The 27,112-nt window shown below is 47.1% G+C and overlaps 2 protein-coding genes and 1 long non-coding RNA gene across 3 annotated transcripts in view; 1 reads left to right on the plus strand and 2 right to left on the minus strand.

The window, feature by feature from the left end:
- Window positions 1–27,112, plus strand: part of LOC135396485 (major facilitator superfamily domain-containing protein 4A-like) — a 184,948-nt gene that overhangs the window by 6,897 nt on the left and 150,939 nt on the right. The gene's annotated exons all lie outside the window — the stretch shown is intronic.
- Window positions 3,250–13,486, minus strand: LOC135397765 (uncharacterized). The gene is made up of 3 exons (XR_010423732.1): window positions 13,472–13,486; window positions 8,577–8,906; window positions 3,250–3,783 (listed from the first exon to the last, which is right to left on the minus strand). It is a non-coding gene; the product is annotated as an uncharacterized LOC135397765 (long non-coding RNA).
- Window positions 18,393–27,112, minus strand: part of LOC135396484 (uncharacterized) — a 60,984-nt gene continuing 52,264 nt past the window's right edge. Inside the window, exons 8-16 of the mRNA XM_064627479.1 lie at window positions 26,607–26,846; window positions 26,340–26,549; window positions 26,071–26,290; window positions 25,814–26,013; window positions 25,212–25,529; window positions 20,596–20,893; window positions 19,250–19,532; window positions 18,609–18,887; window positions 18,393–18,539 (exon numbers count right to left, since the gene is read on the minus strand). Coding sequence (XP_064483549.1) covers window positions 18,470–18,539; window positions 18,609–18,887; window positions 19,250–19,532; window positions 20,596–20,893; window positions 25,212–25,529; window positions 25,814–26,013; window positions 26,071–26,290; window positions 26,340–26,549; window positions 26,607–26,846 — 2,118 coding nt within the window. The 3' untranslated portion in view covers window positions 18,393–18,469. The remainder of the gene's footprint in view (window positions 18,540–18,608; window positions 18,888–19,249; window positions 19,533–20,595; window positions 20,894–25,211; window positions 25,530–25,813; window positions 26,014–26,070; window positions 26,291–26,339; window positions 26,550–26,606; window positions 26,847–27,112) is intronic.

Below are 27,112 nucleotides of genomic sequence, written 5' to 3' on the forward strand. Positions count from 1 at the left end.
GGTGACGTCAAAAGAACCCCATACAGATGGTTTAATTATCCGCAGTCCTACCCTGCGGCGCGTGCAGCATGTCGCCACACAAATAGGCTGACACACCTTACGCGTAAATATATACTCCAATTACCTTTTAACATTCTGCCCCACGGTCTATACAACGCTTCTTCCGTCACGGCCTTCTACGGTCATGTTTTATGCCACCTTTTACATGCTTTATGTTTCACCTAATGGGTTTGTTTGAACCCCGTTACATTCATTACCACAGTCTTGGCGCTCTATGGCCTTTGTTGCTTTTGCGCCAATCAGATTCAATCGTCATCATCATCATCATCATCATTTTGCCCCAGTTCCTCCAATGGAGCAACCCGCACCTGCGGAGCCCCATCTTCAACTTGTTATCCCCTAACGCGCGCTCAATGGTCATTTCTGAGTTTCGTAGCTTCACGTTAAATTAGTACCCTTAGACTTTGTTGCGTGTTAGAATGCATTCCTTACAGTACTCGAAAAGGTGAGAGCTTTCACAGAAACTGCTGCCCTGCGAAAGGCTTGTATCGTGCAAAGAGAAAAACTCCTGTGTTGACAAACGACAGGGAAAGGCTTGCCCTATCGTTACTTTGTTCCATACGTTTTTTGTGTGTTTGTCGCTTAAACATTTTATTTGTCGCCCGCATAATCTGCCCTTTCAATTTCTTACGTTAGATATAGAGAATCGGAGATAAAACAAATCAGCGGTACCTTCGCTAAAGCTGCAGAAAATACCCACCGCCGAATTCATGAACGAGCCTCGACTCCAACGAGTGGAGGAAAGCACCGCTCCTTCACTCAAAGAGACCATGCGTTTCATGAACCCGCTTCAGGGATTCCTCCGCCAAGGCGGTCCTCGAGAAACCGTCCTCGAATAAAGCTGTACTCTCGTCCCCGGCCGTCTTTCGGGACCCCCCGAAATTGTTAATTATCGTGCTTAAAACACACTTATGGCACGAAAAATAAATGTAATTCTTTACTTTATTTCGCAGGTGTTTCGAACAGGGAAACAGACTGATAGGTTTCCTAGTTTTCTGGTCTGGCAATTACAACCACAACGGCAGCAGCTTGCTTAATGGCATGGTCATCTCGTATCAAATAATATGAAAGATGATGTCACTGCTTGTCACTCTTCCATTATGTTACAATATGTGGCGTGAATGACTGTTTGTTAGCGGATTGCTACGTTTACCCAACGCCTTGAGGGTAGCTATAAACAATCAAACAAACAAAGAAGATTTTACAACAACATCCCGAGCAAAGAATCGGGGAGACCATTCTTGGGGAGTCACCGCGAGCATGTCGTACGAACTTTTATGGCCCTCATTCGCGCTCTGCCTAAATCCCACACAACAAACGGAATTCGTACTATTGGAACAACAACTGCACAAAAAAAAAATCATGACTATGACCTGGGGTGACACTATTGGGACATTTCCCAAATGCCCTAAAAAGAGGGGGAGGGATGCGACAGAACTCTGGCGACCGTTTGAGACGAAAGATGGACGCTTTGCCGCTTTGTCTTCGACTGCAAAAAAAAAAAAAAAAAAGAGAAAAAAATATGAATGATAGATTTGTTGAGCCGTTTCGGTCTGGAGCAGGGGTTGGGACAGCTTGATACAGTATAAAGATTACGGAGAAACATTGAGGAAGCAGATCAGATGTTTATTTTTTTAGATGTCCAGTCAATGCACTGTTTCTTTTTTTACACCACTTTTTGCGTGAAAACATCCTTCAAACACACCTTCTTTGTGCTAAATAGCGCGACAGAAGGAAAATTTATTGCTACTTGTCTTGAAAAGTGTGCTTGCAAGAAGGTGTGGGATTTTTTCCACAACGCGGCACACCGTCGTTTCTGACACATTCACAATGTCTCCCGTGGCAGTTCGAAAAATCCTAACGCCATAAAATCACATGTCGACGGGCAGCTGTAGCACAGGAGGTAGCGGCAGCCCACGATTGCACACATTTTCCTCCAGCGGCAACAGGCTTCGTACGGTTGTCTTCATGAAGCGGTACCGTATAGCATATGAAGAACTCGTTATCATTAAAATGTTCAAAAGGAGTTTGATGGCCACTTATTGAACGTTGTCGCTCAGTGGTACTGTTGTCAGCACCCAGTTAATGGCCATCGTGGCACGAAACGCAGTCGATGGACGCAGCGAACGACCTGGCTTCCGCCATGACACCAGCCAAACTCGAGTTGAGGAGCGTCCTCGAGGTAGCACCGATGTTACCTCGAGATTTTCGAGGAGTGCACGGCGGAATTCCTCCACTCGAGGAGCGTTTCGAATCAAGGTCGATTTATGAAGCGCAAAACCGGCCTCGAGGAGCAGCTCGATTCGAGTTTCGAGTCGAGGCTCGTTCATGAATTCGACCGTCAGTCTTGTGTACCTGGCACTCGTGAAAGCAGTAAAAGCAGCGTGACTCTCACGAAGATAACGCTAACAGCGCTCGCTGTCATTAGCACCGCTTCTGCGAGGGCGATGAAAGTCGTTTGAAGAAGATTATCTGGACCCGAGATATAGCTCTTGCCGAGAGGATGGGGATTCAGCAGCTGCTTCATATGCCAGTACGAAGCAGCTCCGTGACGAAGGAATGGGGATTCAGCAACAGCTGGCTGCTAGCTGCTATAATTGCAATGCTGATGCCGCAGAACGGCTCTTCTGAAATTGGCACAGTTCTTTATGGTAAACGTTGGTTTTATTTATATCTCCCCTACAGCAGTAAAATCCACACGACAAAACAGCGAAATGGCACCAATCTCGAAGTCTTCGATATCCTGAGCCCTCACTATTCTTACGTCACAATTTTCATCACGATTGCACTCGGTGTTTGTAGATAATTAAAATTGAAAACTACGGGCGACACTGTATCGAAGTTGTCACCAACTTTGCACTACATTGCACGCGCTCAACACTGGGCCTCAAGTGAAAAAAGTCTGCTATACCTTTCGGCTACTTAGCCACCAGAACGGCAGTGTATCGCTGTTCTCGCGATGTATCGGGAGTATAGATCGGTAGCACATGAGCATTGCTTGAAGAATCGGGGATTATAAGGCCCGAGCCCTTTTACCGCGATTTTTGTAGCAAATTAAAAATATTAAGACTGCCCTGTCACTGTTGTTACGCTGGGTTTACAAGCAACAAGACTATACTCCGCCAACATGAACTGCTTGTCTGCTGCTTTGCGGTGCCTTTAACATCGTAAAGAACGTATTAATGACAATTGAAACGCTGGTGATATTTATTCCAAAAACAAACAGAAACTAAAGATACGGTCTCGATACAATCGACGATCACGGTGCTTTTATAAACAAAGTGTACTTCTATGAGCTCTCGTTAGTGCTCGTAGATGCGCATACTGAATGTTCCACATCTCGAAGTGAGCTCTGCCATTTCTGAGTGCGCAGCTCTGCCAACAGAGCTGTCACCATGTCGATCGCGAACTGCTCGAAGGGAAAGCTCCTTGGATGCAGACGTCGCAACAGTTCTACGACATTGCCTCGTTCTTCCTCTTCCTGGAGCCAAAAAAATAGGGGCTGCCGGTCGGTTTGGAGATGAGCACGACGAGGGACGGGCCTCACTAGGTCGTAAGGGACGTTCTTGAGCCGAGCACACAATTGTTCCACAGTCGGGTCCGATGGCGTGCTCGCCAGGTGACAGTCCCAGGCGCGTCTGATTCGGAGGCCGAGCTCGCTTCGGACAGTCTGTATGCGAGCATGCGATGTTGCCGGTATAGAGTGCTGACGGACGCCTTCCCCTTGTAATCACATGTAAAAGTATAGGATAAATGAGAACAATGTTTAGCGTGGAGATTTCGTAGGAATCTGACAAACGAGTTCTCTAACAGCGGAATTTCTTGTCTCTTGGGCAGATAACGTCAACATTAGGGCACGCTTATTGGGAAGGGCGGAGATAGAGGAACCTTCCGCGCGCATATTCGAGATATACTTTCTTCTTCGTTTTTTTTTTTTTTCGCTGACATTACACGAGATGGAATCCAAACATCCTCATAGTGCAGGTCCGTCACAAACTGCAGACGTAGCAACTGAAATTTGTGACCCTGACAACAGAATATTTCACCGTACTCCACGCTGCGCCTATAAATTTTTATAGAAATGTAACACTGCGCGCAAGGAAAATAGGAGAAAGGAAAAAAAAAAACATGACGAAAACGTGCGTCTTACAACGTCTTACAGCGTCTTCTACGTATGTGTACCCGTGGTTCCTAATGAAGTAAAAGGGGTGGTGACCAGGGCCGAAGTTTATGGCAACGCGGTGCCTGTGTCAAATGCCTACCCCTGCGCGTTCTTCTGTGGTTCCTGTCCTTCTTTTGTTTTGTTATTTCTCAGCATAATTCCATGTTTCCGACATTTGCCTTCTTTTAATAATGTGATAGGATGCTATTCTTCGAAATGCATGTTCATCACTTTGCATACTATAGAAAAGCAATACAAGCAGCGCCTTTCGATAAGAAATGTGCCATCTGCACGTATGGACTACCCCAGGGCCGCACAAGAAATCTCGCACGGAAGAATATCCCGCACAGATGAGAACTTACGACTTGATGCAGGGGGATAAGAAAATACAGTGTCCGTTATTGTGCAGAGCGACCGTGTGATGCAATAATAATAATAGTAATAACAATGTTTATTCATACACGAAAAGGAGGTGAGCAAAAAGATAAGTGGCTTGACAATGCTCGACTCCCTACAGCTGTATATACACTAATGTCATTTACATTAGCAAAAAAAAAGCAAAAAAAATGTATATATATTATACATAACCGAAGGAGATTTTCAAAAAGTCCGTAACTAACGCAGAGCACAGACAGGAAACACAAGTGAGCACTACAGTTTTTTACAATGACGACCCGTCGAATACCTTTCTGGTAGGTCTGCGGCCTAGGTTTTATCGTATATACCTTTTATGCTTCTCGTGGCGGAAATCCCTAAAGCATGCATGTTCAGTTAGGGTATTAATGCGGTTAACGTTTGGTGGCTTCTCTTGGCGCCGGCCGAATAAATGTATATGACGCCAATTTGAATCAATGTGAACCTGCTACACACGCTTTATAGCAGAGGGAGTCATGGAAGGCTTCAATCTCCAACACCGAAACATGTGCTGCTGCTGTGAGTGATGTGCTGAGTGAGCCTTGGAGTGTGTAAATGATGCAAGTGACGACAGGATGCTAGTAAAGGGGGGGGGGGCGGTCGACGCCTTTCCTTAAATTTTTTTGCGTGTGAATTTTGCCCGCGTTGAATGCGACATGGCAAAAATCGGACATATTTTGGATAAAAGTGCTCCCTCCTTGAGAGCCATTCTCCACTCAGAATACAGATTTTTCGGATATCCCTCTGTGATTCCCTTAATAATCTTCTGGATCACACATTTCCATATTTCTGCGGGCACGTGGTAAACCTTTATAAAAGATTATTAGATACCAGTCTTATTTCGACAGCGAGGATAAGGTAACCCCGCAATCGCCCTCATGAATCGGGCTGCGCCGCTTGCAAACCGACACGGACGACAAGATAACCCCTCTCACACGTCTCCAGAATTACACTAAACTAGAAGGATTGGCACTTAAACTATATCTTCTCTGTAGTTAAACTGTCGCCTCTGTAGTCAACTCTGCAGTTAAACTACTTTCCTGTCAGTAACCACAGCAATTAGGTTGCGCTTACTTTCAATGACAGTTTCTCTCGCATTCGAAAGTGGGCAGCATTCTCAGGAGCAGATGTCATTAGGATTTAGGGGTGCTTTTAGGGCATGCATGGTGTCTCGCGTTCTACACCTTTCAGTTCAAAAGGTACGGAACGGTCGAAATGGCGTCCTCTGACATCCAAAACAAATTTGGATACATTCAGACGGTGCTCATGTCACTGTCCGTTGCCACTTCTAACGTTGCCTGAAGTGTGCTGTCACGCTAGAACACAAGCCGTAACACGGATTCCATGTTCCCGCTGTTTACCTGCCACTCCAGTCGGTGTGAGCATTCGGCGCCTTGCGATGCATCCATAAGACAGCTTAGGTTGGAATCAAAGCGCGTGCAGAGCATCCCGCAGGGACTGGAAAATTGGCGATACTTTTGCTTGCATATTTTGTTGCAAATTTTCATTTGAAAGCAAGCACGTACACACGGCACGCATAAACGGCGCATAAAGAAGTGTTGTAACGAAAAGGGCATCGAATAGGGTATAGCAACTTCGACAACATTATTTTCTATCTCAATTGTGTTTTTGTGAGGCGACGGCACGGATTTATGCGGAGAATCTACGGGGTGATCTGAGAAAGAGGAAAAGAGGTAACCTTGATAGGCCTGATGAAAGTAATACCCCTGTCAGACGTACTAGTTGAGTGTCACTTATTTGGAGTGCACTCTGTCCTGCAATGCCACTTTCACTACGCTCCTGCTACACGGCATAAGTAAGTGTCACTAAGCACTAATGGTGATGACGATGGGCAAGCTTGATCTCCCACCTAACATCGGGGAGTGCACCATACTTTCTTCGTAAAATCATTTTTCTTACGTTCAGAAATATTTCATAAAGATTTTCTTCGCCGTTGAAGTCGATTTAACGTCATAAATATAATTGTTGCGAACCAACACAAGTATATTTATTTGACAAATTTTCAATCTTCTTCTTCACCTCTTTGGTGGTGATATCGTTGCGCCAGAAAATCGCAAATCAGACTCAGACTCTTTGGTGGTCTTTAAGCCTAGTTCTCACATACGACAACGGCGCACGGCAACGGCGAACGGCACGGCAAATTGTGTCGTTCCGACGCCGTAATGGCGCCGTTCTGGCCGCCGTCTCACGGCAAAAGAAAGTTGAGCCATGCTCAACTTCTGCCGTGCCGTGGTCCCGCCCACATCACATCCAACCAATGAACGGCCCGCACCAATGAAGATGGCGGCTTCTCAGCTTGATGCCGAGAAATTAATTGAACTTGTGAGAAGGTTTCCTTATTTGTATGATTTGTCGCATTCTGATTTTAAGAATACACAGAGAACACGTGCAAAGAGAACACGTGGAAATCCATCTTTGCTCGCCGCGGCTCGTGATGTTCGACATCACGTGAACACGGCAGCACGGCGAGGTGGAGCGACGGCGACACGCACGGCGGCGGCAACGGCACGTCACCGTTGCTGTTGCCGTGCACCGTTGTCGTATGTGAGAACTAGGCTTTACTGTCTTGCGCGTGCAACTGGTCCGCGATGTCAGCATACACTTTCGAGTTTCGCTTGGTCCTCCGAAGGTCGCTAAGATGGTCCTCCTATGTTCTGATGAGAGCATAGGCTTCTGTCTCAGACCACGACACCCTGTCTTTTATGTCTTCCATTATTCAGTGCTTCACTGCGAGTATTTCGCGATTTCGCCGGTAACACTTAACCACCGTGCACTCAAATTGGAATGCAACAAATATGGCTGCCGCGAAGTGGATTACGAACTCTACTGGACAGTCTGTGAACGAGTACAGGTAAATCACGGCCAAAAATCCTGACGTCTTTCTTATATAAGTCAACGCTGTCCTAACACATTTGTCCAAAAATAAATTCCGTTTGTGTTGTCTCTTTCCTTTTCCAAAAATAAGCTTTTTGTTACCATTGCAATCCCTGTTGTGGAGGCTGCGTACTTGATTGTCGCAGGCAAAGTGAAGTGAGTTTGGCGAACTCACTCCCTCGTAAGCGTACTTTGCATTTAGTGTCACTAAAAGATGCCTGTGCAACTGTACTCGCTGAAAGTGACACTAAATTACTACGTCTGACAAGGGTATTAAACTGACTCGTAGACAGCTAGCTGTGCTGCACAGCGTCAGCAAACTTGCCTTACGGTGTGGACGGGATGCAAAATCAATAATTTGATGTGTAGTCCCGATTGCAGCTCCTAAGAGGCCATTGCACTGGTTATGAAAACTTAAAAAATAATCAGAATCTAACGATGTAGTTGAATTCTCGTAACCACGTACCGCTACGAAGATGTAGTTGAACTAGCAGTTGCAGCTACTATACTGCAATCGTGAGATCGGTGAGGTTAGTAGTGTACCGCAGGCAGCTGCAATAGAAACCTTGCGCGGTGGTCCGTCTATGGACTCCTCGTACATTCCCTCCTTTTGCTCCAGAGTACTTCCTAGATTGCTATGCGCTTAGTTTAGGTGAATACATAGGCTGTCTGTTTCGAAATTTACGGAGAGACGTTGAATGCATATACAGGGTGTTCAAAATTAAGCTTTCACGAGCGCTACGCAAACACAGCGATGACAGGAAACCGGGAGATAACTTTACGCTACTTCTGTAAGGAACAGGTGCTGCTAATTATGTAGCACCTGTTTCTTACTCAAGGAAAGGAAAAAATAGCACCAATTTTCTTTTGTTCGCCTATTTATAAAGTGCTAGTGAAAGCTTAATTTTGAACACCCTGTATTCCTGGTTAGAACAACGTTAACCTTGGCTTCTTCAAGACAGATTAATTGTTTCATTTTCCGCCCTTTGTTTGCGGCATATTCCGTCGCAACGAAGCCCGCTTTGTCTTTCAATATGAATCTCACCTATGCTGAAGATGTGACTGGCTTTTCCGAACGTTGGCTCCACCTTGAGCCTCAGCCCTTGGATAGCAGCCCCGTTCAAGTTGCGAATGGCTCGACGTGTGTCCTCCGCCGAGTCAAGCAGCGCGTAGCCGTAAGTGTGCGATCTGAATTCTGGTCGCTGTACTACAATCAAATCTACGACTCGACCGTACCGAGAGAATAATTCACGCACATCGTCCTCGCTCATGCCCAAAGGAAGGTAGTTGATGAAGATACCGCCATGAGCCATCCTTGTCTTCTTCTTCTTCTACCTCTTGGGAGAAAGTTGCACGAGGGCCCTGCAGTGACAAACTGTCGCATCGTTGTAGCGAATCCTTATTTTCTTTCCGGCAAAGGAAACGTGTGTACATATGGTGACCCACTTGAGGCAATTGTGGACACGTTGTGCACACATACAATAGAGGTTGAAACCTACGTGGCTCCAAGCATGGGCGTGCAGAGCGGGCGGATATTCAAGGTCACTTGTGAAAATTGTGCACTCTTTATTCGTAGGTCGTCATGATTTGTCTCACATGTCATAATATGAACCTCGTACACCCACGCAGTCTGCAGCGTCCGTCTCCAGGAAAAGAGGTGAACAACCCCCCAGCAAAATCCTGGGATTGCCCATGGCTTCAACTGTGCAACATGGGGGTATATAGGGTTGTGCAAATAGCAAGCGAGTAGTATGTATACCCGAAGCAGATAGGAAGCGGGTATTTATATAACTGAAAATGAAGGCACAGGGAACATGTACGTATACCAGGTGTTTCACGAAGGTATCCCGGCTAAATAATTCGTAAACAGGTGGAGGTATTGAAAAGCTTTCTTTTCATTGAGCATCCGTCAGACATCGGCCAAGAACTGAGCAGTCACCGACACATTTGCATGCGCCCATTAATTCAATAATGCTCCTAACTTTTAAATTTTACTTCGAACGCTTTCGCGAAAAATATAAAGAAAAACCGCGTCGACCCTTCGTGTTTGTTTTAGTAATTAATTGGTTTCGATTTACATATTTCTCGCGTCGGGCAGCGTACAAATGCGCTCTTTCGCTCAGCTATCCGGCTGTTAATTACGTGTTCATCCGCTTGGTTCACGGCGGAAGACGAGGAACAGCTGTAAGAGAGGCTCCGGTAAGCCTCCTCAGTACACAGCGTTAGCGGTGCATTCGTCATCATCACGATAGAGGCACATTAGGGAGCTTTAACGAATCGTTAGCGCCCTCCGATCCCGACCCCGACTCCGCATTGCTGTCAGTCAATCAGATATCAGCAACGTGACGTCAACCACTCCAAAGGAATAATGCGATTGGCCTATCATGTTTTCGGAAGCGTTGTCGTGAAACTTTATTTCACGCCAGTAGTGTAGGGAAGGAAAGAGTTTAGGGAAGGGAACACCGAAGCGTCTCCTGCGGCTGTTCCTTATTTTCCGTCACCCCCCTGTGTGCACCAGAAGGATGGAGACGTATTGACAGCCGAAGGGCCAACCGCATTGGTACGCTGCTCTGTGTGAGAAATATGTAAATCGAAACGAATTAATTACTAAAAAAAAGAGTCTAATCGGTTTTTTTCTGCAATATTTTTCGCTCAAAGGTCCGATTGGTAACCTAGGGGTTCCGAAAGCGTCCGAAGTAAAATTTAAAAGTTATGAGTTTTATTTAATTAATGAGCGTATGCCAGGGGTGCCGAAGAGGCGGCCCGAGTGGCCCCCGAGCAAAAAAGAAGAAAAAATAGCTTCATGATAGCTTCAGAAAAAAGCTTCATGAGCGGTCGTGGCGTTGTCTGGGCTCTGTACTCGTGCAGTTTATCTTGCATTTGTTAGTCATAGAAAGCTGTTGCCGCTGACCTGTAACAGCCGACGACTCTCTAAAATAAGGCGAACGGGGCCGGTTGGGACGTGATAATAGCGAAGACGACGAAAGTAACACAGAGGCAGACAGGGAACGTCGAACTTTCAACTTTTAATCATAATCAACCTTTAATCGTACGATTATAGCTTGAAAGTTCGACGTTCCCTGTCTGGGTCTCTGTGTTACTTTCGCCGACTTCGCTGATAGCAACCTGCCTCTGCGCGGCTGATTTTTATTGGGTTGATATTACTAGTACAGTCATACCAAAATTTCTGAGCAAACCCTACATGGCCAGTTTGTAATATTGGAGCCTTCAATGCCACCAGAAACGGACCGGTTCAGTTGCAGTGAAAGATTCTTCGAGTTCAGAATACTTGAAACCGGGCTTTTTTGGTCGCCGTTTTCTGCAGCTGTGGACAACGTTCCTGATGACTACTTACAAATGGAACTGATTGACCTGCAGTACGACGTACCGATAGAGAACAAATTCGCTGCGGCTTCGTTTTATTCTTGCGTTGGAGGAAAGTATCCGAAGATACGCATGTTGTCGCAGAAAAACCTCTCCGTCTTTCGGTACGACAGACGTCTAACAATACTAATACGTGGCTCTGTACGTCGCAAGACAACTGTATCAACATTGGTCTGCGAGCAGGTGTTTTCCGCTGTGATGAATCTGAATAAGTTAAAGTTACGCTCACAACTCACAAACGAACATGTCAACGCTGGAAAATGAGTATGCGGGACCGGAAACATCACGTGTGGCAACGGTGACTTCCAACGTATGTATGTTCCTTGATTAAGTGGTAAAGAATGCTCTATTCAGAACACCATGAATCAGTTTTGAACAGCAACAGAGGATATGAAATGAATCTGCGGCACAGTGCCAGGTCCCAAACGAACAATTCAATATGACTCGAACACACACAGGCGACTAAAACAACTGATCGTGTACTTACGAATAAAACGTGTTCTTGTGACAGAGCTGCTTTCCGTTCAACGAGAGCCGCAGCCGGGACAGGAACACATTACCATACGTCGTGTCTACGATGGTGCTCATATTTTCACAATAAATGACTTTCAAAAAGCAAAATCCCACGAAGAGCAGCGCGAGAAACAAAGCCTTGCAAAACCGAAACTTTAGAGGGGATCACGTGTGGACACGACGTAATGGCGATTATGACTCGAGCGACCGCTAGAGGGTGGCTACGCTAGTCTGTAGGGAAGAACCGCTCCTTCTGCTTCCTTCCTCCATGACGGAAAGTTATGTGCGGCTACCGCTAGGGGCGCAAATGGTGCAGAAACCGAAATAAAGCGGGAACCGCATACGACGTTTTCTCGACGCAGATACGCCGAGCTTTGAGGTCGTGACGTCACTTCCGATGGAGAAACGTCGGGCCCACCCGCAAACGGCGTTTTCTCGGCGCAGCCTAGGAGCCGGCGCAAAGTTTGTACTCGAGGCCCCTGGCGGCATTTCTCGTCATGAGTAAGAGCTATTATAGGCTGGCATAACATACGCGATAGATATCACTTGAAAAACATGCAGTATAACTTTGTATAAATATGGTAACCAAAGGCAATAACCCCAAGGCGCGCCGACCATCAACGTGGAAATCTCTTGTTTGTACTTCCGCTTCCGTCCGCTGTTCTCCCGCGTCTCCCAGTATGGACCAAAGGCGAAAATTGCTGCTGCTGTTAAAAAAGAAAAAGCTGCTTCTTCTCTAAAAGCGACACCTGTTGCGGTATGGATTGAAGAAGACCGTCCAGAACACTCTACTGGGTGCAGCGATATCTAGGCCAGAAGGAAACGACAATCGAACAATGGCTAGCAAGTGTGATGGTACGCGTTTTGTCGCTCCCGTGCCCGCATTCATTTTCATTTCCAGCCAATTCTGCCTGGTCCACTTCATTCTGTCTTCCACTTGCGCGTACTTCGCGACCACACCGTCTATGCCCACATAGCTTAGCGGCTGTGGAGACGGTCGTTTCCGGCCAAACATGCGATTGGTCAAGACGGACACTTCGCTTCCTGAGCTTGCCGCTCCGATCTATTCACCTCAGATGTCGGCGTCCCCGCTCGACGGCTATTGTTCGTGGAGCTGAACGTAAAAATGCTGATCGCTCGGCATTCTTGCGTCGAGAAAACGTCGTGGGGCTTCATTTCTATGCTGGTGGCACCCCGAGCGGTAGCTGGATGCAACTGTGAGGACACCGCCATGCCGCATTCGAACTGCACGGAGAGCAAAGTTTGTATGGCTATATTTTTGTTATGTAAAGTATGGTTACCAAGATGTTTTTTTGTTAGCTTTGATTGCATAAATGCGTCCTCGTGTCGTGAAAGTTCGAGAATTGAATCGAATATACTCTTATTCGCTTCGGTATTCCAAAAATTCGAATACTCGCAGAGCGCTACTATAGAACACATGAAGTCCTCGATATTTGGTCAATTTGTCCAAATATGGGATTCCAGAAGAACGGAAATTTCCTTGCAAGTTCGTGAATCTTTATTTCCAGATGCAGTTGCGTATGTCGACGTTCTAACATAAGCCACCCTTGGCCGGCAAAAACATTTCATTTAGCTTCTTTGTAACGCGATTTGGTTGAGGTAAAATCTCACCATTTATTTTGACATTGCTGGCACTGCCCTTACGGGGAGCTCCAGAATATTCAGTCGCTCTTTAGGAAGCTCGAAAAATTGTTAGCGAAATAATGACGCTTAGCTTAGCGAATTCTTTTTCGAAGTCCTTGTTGAAGACTTGAAACCAGCTCACGATTCGAGGGGCTCTGACTGCTATGACACTCAAGAGTAAATGAAAGTTGCCGTTACTTTGATATCAATACAAAAGGAACGGGATACATCCGTTACGTTCGTTCGTCATGTATGCGCGAAGAATACCGTCAATTTGCGCGTTCCCACTTCTATCTTTCTCAAGAGGCGTGACACGTTCCCACACGCACAAGGCACCTCTCTCGTAACACCTCCACCACGAGTTCATTCGCCCAATTTTTCTCCGGCCCTGCCACATACCTGAGGCTACGTAGATAGTGCCAGCTGGCCTTTGAAATTCACCATCTACTGATGGATGCACGGAGGTCGCTCGAGCAGGGCACGTGCACACGCACGCGATAATGCGTGCAGATGGCAAATGACGTGCTGCAGCTTGAATCGTTCTCCTATTTTGAAAATGGTGATTGAATCTTAAATGAAGCCGTCAGCGCTGGCGTTACACAGACACACACAAACCGAGAGAAAGGGAAAGCAAGAAGAGACAGAGAGGGAGAGGCGGGTCACATGATCCAAACTAAAGAATGGTTGTAATCAGGTGGTCCGAGAAGTAGGTTGATAATGATTATTCCCGGATTTACGCCGCGTGCGAAGTATGATCGTGAGCATCACAGCACATTATCGAACTCAATAGAAACAGCTGGTTGTGCATTGATGTCGCTTTTAATCACGTGCCATTGGAACACACATTGCAGCACCGGAGTCACAGTTTGAGGGCATGCCGTGAGTTGTTGCGGTATGCCGTATGCGTGCAATTCCAAAAGGAAGTGGTAAAAACACACGATGCTGCCTCATTCGACCCGCCGTAAGACGGCTCTGACGCATCCCCGTGTTTTCCCATGTCACCTGGCTCGAAGGCGCTCAAAGGCTAACCGCAATCTGCCTCTGCTTTCCACTCGCCAACTCGTCTCTGCTTGTTTCACACAATTTCTTATCGTAATAACTACCTTAGAGAATCGTTAATTCAACATCCTACATATATCGCAGCTCGTACGTATCACCCGCAGAAAATGACCATTCCCTCATGCTCAACAATGTCATGTCGCGTTTAATTTCTCCCTCGTACATCGCTGGAAGGGAACCGCCTTCGTGGAGCCACTACCTCCATTACCGACGCTGAGCAATTTATGACATGTCAGCCACTGTCGCTGACTGAATAAAAGTAACTGAGTACGTATGTTTAGATACTTTTTGTGTATCTTGGGTGAAATATCAGATACATTTTCATGCAGGTGCTTTCACCTGTAACTCTTCCAGTAATAATGTCCATGTAAGTCTTCCAGTAATAGCGTCGAGAGTAGTAATCGATAGCACTATTACGCTACCTTCTCGGAAATTCCTGCGGTCTGCGCCGAAAACTCAGCTCGGACGATGCATGCCGCCACGGGAGCCGTGGGCGTAGAGCCGTTTATTAGGAGAGTGTGGCCATTGGGAGGAGCCTGTTTTAAAGCGCGTCACCTGACGTCACACGACGTGCTGCGCCAAGGCCAGCGCCGCCATTTTTGAGCGGAGTTACCGCCTCGAAATCTCCCCGTGTCTTTCATTCCGCCATTTTGGAGCGGAGGTAGTAGCCTTGAAATCTCCTCGTGCCGTCCCGGATCGCCCTTCATTCCGGTCAAATGGGCGGAGCGATGACGGGTCTGACGTCACGGAGAGTCCCCATCTCCAGGCGGTAAAAGGTAAAAGAACGGCCAAACTCTCCCTATAGACGTCTCTGTGTGGGCGCAGCAGCGTTCATGACAGACTGCGAAGGCGGGAGAGCGACGTCTTGCTTGGCAGTGGCTTGGTTCAGTCAACATGAACAAAACGGTCATTCTCGCACTTCCCACTTTGGTGCACAGGCGCCGACTGCGTGGGGGCTTGGGGGTCTGAGCCCCCCCAACTTTCACAGGGGGGGGGGCAGGCCCCTTCAAGAAGTCCTAGCTGACACTAAAGATGAAAGCTTCGAGAGATATCATAAGAATCGCGTGTTTCACGCGAGCAAACATGAAAGTCCTGTAAAAACTTGCCTCACAACGTCACATCACGGAATCCCCGACACCGTGCCCGACCTCTGTATATGAAAGGGGGGGGGGGGGGTTGTGCCCGGCTCCTTCCGGCAGATTGAAAACTCTCCGCTTGTGTGTTGGTGGCCGTTGTCTACGCGTTGCAGTCAATCGAGTTAGGCCTGTCGTCACCCCGCACGTTTCGTGTGCATGCTTCAGGTCATTAAAATCAATGGCTCTCGAAATACACGGCAAAAATTTTTAGTGTGCGTCATTCACTCGAGGTGCCTACCACCGGCAACGGCCCGACAATGGACTTTGACAATGAGTTTGATTGTGCACTCGACACGCTGAAACGTACCGATTCTGTAAAGTATATCAGCACTTATTTTTATGCAATAGTATTGCTCTGGGTACTAGCACAGATCCTCGTGGTCGCTGTAAGACAAAAAAAAGAAAAAAAAAAAAACCTCAGGTCCCGCGCAGGAAGCTCGTTTACGGCCCCCTAAAAGCATATGCAGGCGGAATGTGGACGGTTGCTGTGTTGTGCGGCCTTCAAACTCATCGAGGGACGAACCGCAGGCTCGCGGTTCCTTCTCTTTCATATCGGGCGACTACGCCGCGATCTGGAAATGCATGCTACTTAAGGCACTTATGGTGCGGCCAAAAAAGCTTTACAGAGGCTAATATTATTATGTGCAGACCAACTGCTAGTTCCGTGACATGCGTGCTCCGCGCAAAACGGCGAAAACTACGGCGCAAAAAGAAAGAAAAAAAAACTGATTGGATGAGGGCGCGTGGATAGAAGGGCATCACACCACCGCGCAGCGCGCGGACGCTGGGGTTTGCGTTACAGGAGTTATGGTGAAGAAAAAAAAAAAAGATGTGAGTTACAGGAGTCGTAACTGTCCTCGTAAAATCCATTGCACTGTGCATCCTCCTCCAGTGCACGCTGGGAGTGCTACACGAGTCGAAGTGTCAGTCTGTGAAGATGGCATCGGATAGATTTGAGCAGTGCAGATGCCCAGTGGACTCGTGATGGCCTTGTGTTACTTCTCGCCTCGCGCCACGAGGGAACGGATGCGCGACTACATAGTGTACGCACTCACACTTTACCGCACCAACAGATCATCTTCGTCGGGGACTTCAACGTGGACGTTTCAGCGGGCAAGAACACGGCCTTCCTACAAAAGATGTTCCATCAACTAGACCTCATGCACGCTACGCGCCGACGTCCACCAACCCACCACCAGACACGGTTCGTACATAGACTTGATCATTGATAACATCCACTTCGATCAAGACATCAATCATCTCGCCAACTGCTTCAACGACCACAAAGCGGTGGTTGGAGTTGGAGTTGGACGGACTAAAAATAATACGGAGAGGTTGAACTTGTCACGTGACAAGTTCTGCTACTCCGAGGAAAAACTACGAAAAACAACAACACGGAAAGAGAGATGACTGGGCTAGGCTGTACGGCGCACTGCTCACGGGCACATGACCGTCAGAGGATCGCGTCACACAGGAACCAGGGCGTCACGTAGAGATGAATTAGTACTGAGCATCAAGAGAACAACTTGAGATGAAGCCTAAGAGAACCTTGAATGCGGCGTTGGTTGGCGTCCCACGTCTCCAAGACCTTCTCTATGGAGAAAGCTCTATTGTCCAGACGAGTTAGTGCGGCCCGCAATGTCTTGCGTTGGGACTGACGTCTTCTGCACTCCATAAAAATATGTTCAGTATTTTCTTCAATCCCACACACTGGGCAATCCGGGGAATCCGCCTTGCCCACCATATGCAGGAAATGCCAGCCATACGGGACGTTCAGGCGTGCACGATGTAGAAATGTTTCGATACTTCTGGCAGTCGAGGGAGGGATGCTGAATTTTAGTTCCGGATCTATTCTTCTGAGAAGAGATGACCCACCATCACCTTGTAGTCATTTGCGTCTGCACATGTCGTCTGTCATGGACCTTAGTAGTAAGGAAGTAGTAGGACCTTAGTAGAAGTTTGATGTCCGACCCCGTATACATCACGACGTATTTGGTGGTCATCACATGAACTAAACGCTTTGCGTACAAACTTTACTGCGTCCTCACTCAACCACACACAGCTGACGCTGGAATTCACGTGACAGGAGTCGTAACCGTCCTTGAATTTCTTCTTCGCGCCAAACCCCCACAGCGCGTTATCCTCTCTAGCATTACATCGAGGCCCATTGCAGTTCTGCTCCCACATTTGACTCGTATCTGCAAACCATTACGCACAATTTAAAATTGTCCCCACATTGCCTTAGCAGTGCAAGGATTGCTATCGCTGTACTCCTCGTTGCATATGCAGGGAGATCGCAAATTTTTCAGAGTATATTTTCTCGCACGCACACACAAAGAAAAAAGAAACGTGAGCGACAACCGCCGTCAACAGGTGGCTCAATTTGGCTTAGCAACCTGACGTGAGTGCCTGCTTTGCAATCGTTCCCAGTAGTGAAGTCTGTATTTCTCAACATAACACTGGAGTGCAAAGCAGTGCCGCAGATGAGCGGTTATTATCTTGGGGGGGATCTCTTCAGCACAATTCTTCGAAGTCGCATAACTGAGAGGAATGTTGAAATGACTGTGCTCCTTCCAGAAGGTATGCAAGTGGAGAGAAAAGAAGGAAAGTGAACAGCTGAAATAATTTGCTGGCTTGTTAATGTGTGCTATCTGGTCAGTGTTTAGTGTATTTTCTTGGAATAAAGTTGCTTAATGGTAGAAAAGAAAAGGTAAAAACATTATGCTTTATCATATCCTGTGACCCATGGTAATCTGCTTTGTTAAACGCAATGCGACTAATAACAGCTCGCTAAATCAACCCAATCAGTTGAACGGAAAAAGTCACTATAAAAGTACTGAGTACATTTTTTGAGGTACCTGTAACTGTATCAGTGTATTTTCTCCGCCGGGTGTAGCTGTGCCCACTTTCAAACCCACTTATCTGTAACTGTAACTCAGATACTTTTTAAAAGTAACTTTAACAACCCTGCTGCAGTCACCTCTCACGAGCGTATGCGTATCTTGCTATTTGCTCGGCCGCGCCCGAGTCTTCAACGTGTTCTGCCGATTTGGCTAACAAAGGAAGTCTCTCTATCTCTGTTATCATTTGCGCTGCCCTAAAATAGACGTTCCTGATGCATCATGTTCAAATATGAATAATTTATTTACACATGATGAGATGAACTTAGCTATAGTACAGATGATCATGCATGGCCAAGCACTCAAATAGAGTTTTCTCTCCAGAAAGTCAGGTCAACGCCCTGGATGCTGGCACAGGATACCCGGGGATTCCTACGAAATAGTTACATCGTCGTTAATTACAACCTTATTACGTGTCTTGTATGCATGTCATTGACTCACAGGAAAGGATCGTAGATGTCTAAGACGTTCCTCGTAATGAACCTAGTGGTATCTGAGTTCTCACAAAAGATCTTGGCCAGGGACGCCTTGCGTATCTCCGTCAACTGGTCTTCCGTAAAGCGAATTGCTGGATCACGCGATTCGTGCCAGAAGCGATCGCAGCGTCTCAGTCGCTGGAACTGGAAGGCCAACATACAGCTGAAAGTTGGTCCGACGGCAGCGCCTGCAAGTGGAATCTCGGAGAGTCCGCCCGTAAACACATCGATGTCTTCCACATTCCTGCGCAACGAACACGATCTGTAAGTCTTTGTACTCGAACACGGAGTCGTTTAGATGATTAAAACCTTTAGCTGGCAGGAAAGATACGACATAGAAAATGGCTCATATATGGCTAATGGCATGGGCTATATATGCGTACAGACGAGTAGTTTAATCAACAGAGCGGTGATGGCCTCTGTTTCACTTATTTATCTTATTAGCAAATGGAAACATATGAGGAGGGCACACATGTGAGCGATTAAATCGAAGTGCTTGTCAAGTGCACAGCACACACATGGTTTACGGCTTCCTCGTTCCTTACGTTTTCTAACCATAAGGCCACAATAAAATTCGGCTATTGGCGTCCATCGGTTATTCTCTACCTGTAAGTCGAAGCGATGGCCCTAATGGTGGCAGTGGGAATATCTCCCTCCAGTTCTTGGAAAGTCCTGGCTCGAGGAAGCCCACAGAACTCGCGATAGTCATTATAGGTTCGCAATCCATGGTCACGGCCACGCTGCAGATTGATGGCCACCAGGTCGAGACCCGAGAAGGGAACACTCTTGGCTTCGAACAAGTGCTTGGTTACCATTTCTGTGACGTGGCTATCGAAGTTCTCCATAGGTGTAGACATAAGTCCTCGCAGCAGCTGGTCTATGCGATCCTCTGCGATATATGCACCAATTTGAGAACTAGGTTGTGGACCGCTATGTACTCAAAAAAGACCACTGTCAATACGGTGTTTAGGAACATTCAAGTCATACCAGTTACCAACGTGGCACCAAGAAGGTGCTTACGCGAGTCCATCCCGTTAGTTGAGGAGCTCTCTGGTCTGTTCTCTGTACGCTTTACCAGTGAGGGGCGCACCTAACTAACGGACAAGCTATTTACACTGTGCGGTAGTGTGACGTAATGAATAGGAATCGTGTGTACATACTCGTATTATATGCACGCAGAGAGAGAGAGAGAGAGAGAGAGAGTACGGTATCTGTCATCACGCTGGGTACAACAAGGTATCTACGGAGCGTTTCGCGGAACATATCAAATTCTTAGTAAATATGCACTTTGTTCGAAAAATGTGAAGTGAAGGAACTTTACTTGTGCCGTGAAGTAGTTTGGTAGCCCGTAGCTTGGTCAAACTTTCACGTCCAGAAACTCAATTTTTAATTGAATTCAGACTTTTGTCTATTTAAAGTAACGGTTTTTACTGGAACTGGAAAGTGAGTTGCGAATTTCCTTCAACCGTACCCTATGCTATTGCGACGACAGCAGCTGGTAAAAAGGTTAAAATCATTGCTTTGGGAGCCGCAGTTAGTCGAGTGCGCTCAATTCCCTGTAAAGCTAGAGGGAGAAGCTGAAAAAACGCCATCGCCTTTTTTGCAGCTTCACACCGTTCATTTGTAGGGAAGACTAAATATCGTCGCAGTAGTGACATTTCCCATTGTTCTTTGCTCTCTCGTAACCGTACCTTGTCTGCCTCATTACTGCCACACAGTTTATCAGGTATGCCTCAGTATTTATTTTGATGACCCTTAACGTACTCGTTCTTTTCCCCAATAAATCACCGACGCGACCTACCACGGCCGGACAGCTAGAAGAAGGAGCGACATTGATTAGAAGTGTTTCCGCGTCATCAAAGCCGACATACTCGTATGCGTGCCGATTACTTCTTATGGAGTAACAGCAAGTTGACATTGCAAGCAGCCGATTAACGAATAGTTTGCCTTACTTCGGTATAGTGACTGACTGTTGAAAAATGCATCGGTCAACTTCACCCCTCCGATCTCATCATAAGCCGGGCCGACTAGCTTGAAGAATGGTGGCAGCAGCGTGTGCCCAAAACGGAATGCTGCCGTTGCAAACTCGTTGAAGGTTCCAACGTCGCAGTCCGGGTCGTAGCCCCCGTAGTAGCCAGTGTCACGTAGGTGGAGGCCCCAGCGGCTGACGGCATCCCAGCCCAATGTACGTGGCAGGAACTCGTTGTAGACTATTCTTTGAAACATGGCTCCTAAAACCCGACGGCTTTCCTACGTAAAGATTCAATTTAGGTAACCATCGCTCGAATCAATAGTCCTAAAAAAGGCAGTGGTTTACATGCGCTAACGTTATTCTGAATTTGGTCACACTCATGGACAGCCCAAGATATGCGAAGGGAAGGCGTAGCTACATGTTAGCAACCTTCCCCCGAAAGCCTTCTGCCCTTAAAGGGACAATAGCATCCGTCGGGGTCGATTCCGAAACTACAGTGCCATTGTACTACTCGTTCATCACCGACAATAACTACAAAAATCCGACGCGAATTAGTGAAGTTGTTTCTGTGCAGTTTGATGTAACGCATAGCAAGAGTAGACAACGGATATTGAGAGCATTCCGGAATTACCTCTATGTAAACGTCACTTAGACAATGCCAATCAGGGAGCGGCAGAGAGACCTTTCTCGTCCGACCGCCGGGCGGGAGTGATGGCGTCTGCAGCGGAGAAGTCTGAGATCGGCTCGTGGAATGCTGTTTCCGGTTAGTGTCGTACGTGTTTGAACATCCAGGAGCCTAATGCCGTGTTCCACGGAACATATATCGTACGCTGTCACCTTTGCGTACGTAAGGGATAGCGTGGTGGTTAAGGCGCAAAGCTCCCTTTATGTTCTGCGCGGGCGCAGAACCACCAATGCTATCCCTTACGTACGCAAAGGGGATAGCGTACTGTATACTAAAACTTGCTATTGCCGCGTCAGCACTCACACTGGTAAGTTGGCGTATCTACCGAGGTCTTTTCGTGTAGTATATTGCGTCGCGAACGCGAAGCAGGTGACCTCGGAGACAATCACCTGCGCTGCGCTTCCATTCGTGTGCCCAGCACACGTCACTCTGGCTTAGCTACAGAGGGAGTACGAATCTTTAAAACTCGTTTATTTAATAAGTAAGCTGTTTTCGGAAGAGAAAGTTGGCCAAGTAGACTGTGAAACCATGCCGAACATTACCGTGCCGGCCTCATAGACACCTTTCCGGATGCGATAGTCCCTTTAAAGGGGCACTAAAGACTTGCGGAATCGTTGCCTCGACATCAACACAAATGGAACATGGGGGGGGGGGGGGATCTGTTTATTTTGGCAGGAAATGTCAGCCAGAAGGACGACTTGCTATTCCTTGGAACGGGATTCGTACGTGATTTACCGGCGAACGAAATCGCAATTTACACTTGGCCGGTTTCACGTCAGTTCAGGCAGGGAGGTCCCATCGACCTCTTGGATTTTCATTATTTTGATATTTAGAAGCTCGTCGTACATGATGACCAACAGCGGTGAAATGAATAATTTCTACGGAATAGTTTTCGCGCAAAAAAAATCCAGGAAATCCGGCCCTGAATTCAACTGTTTTAGTTTTGCCGTGTTTGCACGCGTATTTCTCCCGAGTCTTAAAAGATACTGCAGTGACATTTTTTTATGCTTTAGTATGCCTACAGGCCAGCAGTCCGAGCGCAAATTTTGGCCGCAGGAGCAAAGCTCTGTGATATAAAAAATGGCGAACATGCTCTCTCGTGCAGTTTTGTTCCAACTTCGACGCGTGTTTTCTCTGACTGTAGATATTCCACATTACCCTATTTGGTATCACTTCACTAGCCTTTTAATGCTCTTTCATCTGGTATATATGTCGTGCGTATACCCCCTACAGGTATCTGCTGAAACAGGCAAATGTTAAGGTATATTTAAAAACAAAAACAAGGATTTTGCATGTCCGTTTCTTGAAAAGGCCCCTTTTTATTTCATTTATATTTTGCCAGGACACGTCCCGATGTTAGATCTTTCATCTTACGTTAAAAAATTGCTTCAGAAGACGTACACTGGCGATGCGCCCGTTAAAACGCGGCCCTAGTCTGCTTGCGTACTTGTCGGAGCCCGGCTGCCGGTACCGCGGGATGGCGGGCCTCCTGTCGATGTCGTACAAGAAAGGGACAACTTTGTGCAATCAAAAGTGGTAGTTTATGTCGATATATTTACAAGACTGCGAAACAGCAGTATTTTGCAATGTCAGCGACAAATGATTTCACTCACTTTCTGTGAAAACGTCACTCTTCTGCACTCACTGTCCACAGTACTAGCTATAAATGTTTCTCGGCCTAGACTTTCCGGTGTCTTGCTTTGTCACGCATGCGAACCCTGTATGCTACTTTGATGCGATACAGGTTTACCCCCCCCCCTTTTTTTTTTGCATTCTAAAAGAAGCCACGTCCTCAGCCCGTACATGGAGTAAATGGACGCGCGTTAGGTGTTTTGGCAAGCACGTTATCATATCTTGTGACGGATGACGTCTTGCTCGAGTGAACGCAAGTTAGGTGTCGCGGCATGGTGCTTGATTCTAGGGAGCCTCCATGGGTTGTTGCGCTCCCTACTTGATTCCTGTCACACCGATCCTGTGCACCGATCCTGTCACACGCACTTTTGTCGTGGCCTGTTCCTGAACAGCCATGTCGCGCTCGCAAATGTAGATTTGGAAAGCTCATAGAGCCTATGCCGATTTTTAAAATGGCTCACCGCTCCATCTGACACGTAAATCATTAGCTGCAAGAGGAACATTCTAGTCAAGACATTCTTCAATAGCTATGGAAGCTAACAGTGACTGTGCTGAATCGTGACACAAGTCTTCGCTCACCACACCAAAACTGTGCGTTTCCGTGCCAGCTGTTACCACACATTTGAATATGGAAATCTGTTTTCCGCAGTGGCACGCTTGTATTTCGCTAGGCAGGGCTACTGTCCAGTTTTGAGTGAAATCGAAGTGCATTAGGTGCGTCTCCCGTATGGCTCTGCTCTGAACGTATGTAATAACTTTGACAAATGCAAGAACCCTCCCACTTCCCTAGCTCTGAGAAGAAATGTACTGCTGCAAGTTCAGCACAGAACACGCATTTTGTGCTAAAAGCCCTCTGCATATAACTTAAAAATATCGTAAAATGAAATAAAGAAAGCTTCGCGGGAACTTGCGGGAACCCTGGAAAAAGAAATTCCTAACTCGATATTTATTTGTACAGTATTGGTATCATCGAGAACGGCGCTTGCAAGAGTGAGGTTTTACCTTCGCTGACCATTAAGTTTGACCTAGCCTTTGAAATACGGCTTTACGACAACGTAGGATTTCATTCTGATGCTTTGTTGGAAATCACTAACTCCTAGGAGTGAATTATTTCTTCAGCAGGACGTCAAAAGTTTGCGGACGAATAGCTCAGGTAAGGCTAAGGCCAGACAACCTTGCTCAAACAAAGGGAGCATCGGCACGAGGCCCGCTATCCCGCGGTACAGGCAGGCGGGCTCCGGCACGTACGCACGCAGCCTAGGGCCGCGTTTTGACGCGCTAATCGCCAGTGTACGCCTTTTGAAGCATATTTTTTTAAGTAAGATGAAAGTTCTAACATCGGGTCATGTCCTGGCAAAATATAAAAGAAATAAAAAAAAGCCTTTTCGAGAAACGGACGCTCAAAATCATTGTTTTTTCGAAACATACGTTAACATTTGCCGGTTTCAGCAGATACCTGTAGGGGGTATACGCACAATGTATATACCAGATGAAAGAGCATTAAAAGCTGAGTGAAGTGATACCAAACAGGGTAGCGAGGAATATCTACAGTCAGAAAAATCACGCGTTGAAGTTGAAACAAAACCGCACGAGAGTGCATGTTCGCAATTTTTTATATCACAGAGCGTTGCTCCTGCGCACCAAAATGTGCGTTCGGACAGCTGATCTGTAGGCATACTAAAGCATAAAAAAATTTCACTGCAGTATCTTTTAAGACTCGGGAGACATAGGCGTGCAAATTTCGACAAAACTGAAACAGTTGAATTCAGGGCCGGATTTTCTGGATTTTTTGGAAAACTATTCCGTAGAAATTATTCATTTTACCGCTGATGCTCATCATGTACGATGAGCTTCTAAATATAAAATAATAATGAAAATCCAAGATGTCGATGGGACCTCCCTGCCTGAACTCACGTGAAACCGGCCACTTTGCATCTTCTCTCCTTCAGGGGCACGACAATACGGAGCGGCCTGTCATTGGTTTCCTAAATTCCTGTCCAATCATTGCGGGAGATTGTTTGAGGAGACCAGTGACAGGTCGCTCCGCAAGAAGGCAGGTGGGTAGGCGCAAATTGCGATTTTGTTCGCTCATTCAAAAATCAGGAAGGACACAACGTGTGAATCCCGTTTCTTTTGCACTGGTGTCGGGACAACGACACCTTTCACTTCGCGAGGCGATTTTTTTTTTTGCAGTTTAGTGGCCCTTTAAGGTTCTGGCCTGTCCAATTTGCCTTTCTGTGACCATCCACAAAGACTGCTTAAAAAATCAAAGAGCACACCTGGAAAGTACGTTCGTCATTCCAGTGCGGGTTCAACGACTGCAAACTGCGCGCGATGCGGTTGTGCTCCCTGGCCATGACGGTGTGCACAGCCGTGAGTGCCGGCTGCTCACTGACACGAGTATCTCCGGCGATAAAGCACCGCCCATTGGAAGTGATACAGTCAGCAGCCCCGTCCACCTCGGACAGCAGCGGCTGCAGGCCCTGTCCAGCTGGGTGCGAGCTCATGTTGAGTAGGCCGGCGCGGAACAAGCGCAGCTCATCTCTGGCACATTCATCAGAGCCGTATACTGTCGACAGATCAAGGTACCCGGTCACCTACCATGAGAGAACATTATTTGTACCTGCTTGTGGCGAACTGTGCGCGAGCCCTTGACATGTAACGCCGGATGCACTGAATTCGATACACGAAGGAACTCGTTATGTCAGACAAGCTTGTTCGCTGATACAAAATGAAACCCATCAGTTCCTCAAGAGCACCGATACGTTTCCTTAGACAACCATGTGACTCCCAGATGTCGCGCTTTGCATGACGCAGTCAGTGACATGTCAGTGGCTCTTACGCAATAGCACGTGAAAACATTAAACTGGGAATGCCCTACCTGGTTTATCTGTTCCCGACTGCCAAGGGTGCGCTGTCCTGACATAGATCGAGTGAGTGGCAAGCAGACGGGTTGTTGTGTCTTGCGGTTCACCGAAGGAAAGTGGGGGTCGTTTTGTGGTATGGGGATGGGAAAGCATTCGCGGTTCACTGTACGCGGAGAGTCGCAGGAGCGGCAGCGCAGCGTTTGCCCGTTTGGTCCTGTACGAAAAATGAATGTCTCAGTTATAGCTGCCATGTAATGCATCACACACTAACCTTCAGCAAGTGGCGTGTGGGCAACATCATGATCAATGAATTGACCAAGCTGCATCAGCATCATGGTGTAGCGCTGGTGCGGGTGACTTATGTCGCTGTGGACACTAAACGACACGAGTCTGGGGCTGGGAAGCGCTTGTCCTGTAACGCTTCGACTTCGTGGGGCCGACACACCATCCTCGTACAGACCAGGAAGCATTCGCCGAAAGCTGTGACCCACCTATAAATGTGATGCTGAAGCACGGAAAACAAGGGTTACTGGTAATTACCTTCCCCAAGTTAGGCCTCCTTAGGTTGTTGCACCTGCCAGAAAGCGTACGAAAGGGACTCCTTGGATTGCAGGCCGTGAGCGTATCCTCACACGCTGCCGGTTCTTCGAACTCGGCGCTGAACTTTGACAGATCGACACGCCGCAATGCCGGTATCACTTCTTCCGTGTTTTTTCGTCTGAGGTTTTTCAGCAGTCGTCTTGTCGCATCCTGAAAGAAATATCATGAGCTTGAAATTTTCTTATGTTCATGCTAGCGCGTATTTACCTCCAGTGCCTGGGACTGATTGTGAATTGTTCTGGAACCCGTCGTGGCTCGCATGAAGCCTCCCCTTGAAGGTTCTCCTGGGAAATTTCTAGCAGCTTGCACCAGATTACCTAGGGCGTCCTGCATAACTCCAGGAGGTATGCTCTTCAGCGGCGAATCCGTAGCCCATGAGTCCAGGTTCATGCTACCCAAGAGTCGGTCGTCGCATGACATGAGATTATTCAACCATGGGTCGGGCACCTGAGGGCGAAAGGTTCTGCTGTTGGAACGTAGCAAATGGATTTTCTGGCATCGAGTCAAAGTAGGAATAGGGAGTTTTAGTGCGCCTAATGATACGAGCATTCACCGGTATATGAACACCCAAAAAGGTAAACGAGACATATCGATGACCTCCTCCTCAGCAAGTTTAGTTTGCAGCCACGAAATGTACTCCGATAAGACCCCGACCGACAGAAAAATTATGCACAACGTCACCTCGCGGCAGAAACATAAACCGACGTGACTCA

This window comes from Ornithodoros turicata, chromosome 6, assembly GCF_037126465.1.
Source record: "Ornithodoros turicata isolate Travis chromosome 6, ASM3712646v1, whole genome shotgun sequence".
Classification (NCBI taxonomy): domain Eukaryota; kingdom Metazoa; phylum Arthropoda; class Arachnida; order Ixodida; family Argasidae; genus Ornithodoros; species Ornithodoros turicata.